The sequence below is a fragment of the Pteropus vampyrus genome, unplaced genomic scaffold, assembly GCF_000151845.1.
Source record: "Pteropus vampyrus isolate Shadow unplaced genomic scaffold, Pvam_2.0 Scaffold413, whole genome shotgun sequence".
Classification (NCBI taxonomy): domain Eukaryota; kingdom Metazoa; phylum Chordata; class Mammalia; order Chiroptera; family Pteropodidae; genus Pteropus; species Pteropus vampyrus.
The window spans coordinates 197293-199402 of NW_011889194.1; the positions used below are offsets into that span (position 1 = coordinate 197293).

Consider the following 2110-nt stretch of genomic DNA (forward strand, 5'->3'; position numbering starts at 1 on the left):
GAAGCTGGACCGTGACGTCATTTGGCTTTGCTCATTTTAATGAGGGTGGCGTCATGGGTCCAGATAGGGGTTCTGTGAATCCCCACCAACGTCTTGGGCAGCAAGGGAGAGGCGGTGGTGAAGGCACAGGGCCGGAGCCAGGATGCTTGAGTCAACTCCATGCTGGCTCGAGACTCTTTTTCTACTGGAAAGTAAACTTCAGGGGAGCGAGGATTTTGTCTTGTTCACTGCTAGATGGATGCCCGGTGAAGGTTCGACCCTCGGAGAATGTTTGTTGAATGACTGGCTGACCAAATGATTGATCTGGGGACATCGCTTACACTCCGGGCCTCAGCCTTCCCACCAATAAAAATGGCAATTCGCAACAGCTGCCCCATTTACTGCCAAGGTGGCTATCACGAGATGGGAAACTCACAAAAGTTGCTCGGACAAAGGTTTATAAGGCTCTGATGTGATGAGGCACATTTGCTATCATCTCTGTCCTCAGCTGACAAGAGGGACCACTTCAGATCCCGCACGGAAGGGACGAGGACACCCGTCCTTGCCCGTCTCCCAGCCTCAACTTCTTTCTGGTTGCACCAAACCAGCCTAGAAGGAAACCCCAGAATGATCGCTCATATTTTCATTTCCATTTTGCACACAAATAGGAGGAAGATGTACTTACCTTGCATTGTCCCGGCCATGCGACTTCAGGAAATTCATATCTCGGTATCGGGAGAGAAATGCCACCAGCTGGTCATTTGTCCTGTGGAAACAAGCCGAGAGGAAAGTCAGGGTCCTCCGGAGACCGTGGAGGGTTGAGTCTTGGCTCCCGTATTTGTCACAGAAAACAAGATCCCTCTTTTTACGCCCCACGGGCTGATAAGGCATATTCTTTCATGAGTCACCTTCCCTGGGCTTACCGCTCTGCCTAACATGAACCGTTTGTGCATTTGCCTCCTATCTGCTTCAATGACCGTGAACTCCGTGAGGGCGTGCATGGTATCTTATTTGTTTTGGAACGTGCAATGCCCAGCACCGGACTTGGCAAACGGGAAATCATTGGCGTGTAGCTCAGTACCAGATACAAAGCGACCTCAGGGCTTTTGCACTGAGGTCCTGTGCTTGGGAAATTCTGCCCTGCATCTTCCCATTGCTGGCTTGCCATCGTTATCCAGGTCCCTTTTCCAGTGTCATTTCATCAGAGAGGCCTTTTATGGTCACACTACCTTTTATGGTCACCCACGTCCCCCTCTATGCCTTTCTCCCATCCCTGTTTTATTTTGCTATCCTACCATCATCTGAAAGCATCGAAATTGCTTACGTTAGGATGTAAGTTCCATGAGGACAGAACCTCCTCGAACTCGCTAATCATCGACACAGAGTAGATGCTACACTGATGTTTGTTAGATGGATAAATCACTCAAGGCGAGATGGGTTCGAACGGACCCTTCACACGCATTCTGAGGAATGAATGAATGAATGAATGAATGCATGCATGCATGTGGGAACAAATACCAAGTCCTAGATAACCACTGGGCACGTGACGGAGAGAGCTTTAAAAATTACGAAGTGCGACATGAACGGATGACACCGTTCCCAGCTTTGTTATCTCAAATTTATCGCCCTCGGTCTCGGTGTTCACAGCGTAGTCACAGCTAATCGGCTTGTGCATACAGCTGTGACAGCATTTTAAAAGGCAGTCACACACACGGGCCTCCATCTGCCGGAGACACGGTCGCCTCTTCCACTGAAGAAACCCAAACAGGTAAACGGTGCTGAAGTGACAGCTCCTTTGTCATTAGGCGTCTCCGCTCAGGCATTTTCATTGAGAAGGAAAGGGTTAAGCATTGTTTCGAATTGGGAGGAACGCCAAGGCAGTAGACAGGAAGGACAGGCCTGGGACTAGAAAGGAGGTGAGACCTTTGGGGGGGGGGCAGGTGGGGGCCTTAGGAGGTGCTGCTGGGGCTCAAGAAGCAGAAAGGTCTGGAGACAGATCCCAGATCCACTCCTGACCCAGCTGTGTGTGTCTAAGAGGAAGTCATTTAGCCTCCTCTGAACTCATCTGCCAGCGCATAGTAGGTTCTCCATATATGTATTGTGAATGGATAACCAGGTGGATTTAAAGGGC

General features: G+C 50.0%; 1 protein-coding gene across 1 annotated transcript in view; it reads right to left on the minus strand.

Annotated features, from left to right (window-relative positions):
- Window positions 1–2110, minus strand: part of XYLT1 (xylosyltransferase 1) — a 74845-nt gene that overhangs the window by 46929 nt on the left and 25806 nt on the right. The window contains 1 exon segment of the mRNA XM_011380902.1: window positions 665–745. Within this exon segment, the coding sequence (XP_011379204.1) occupies window positions 665–745 (81 nt within the window).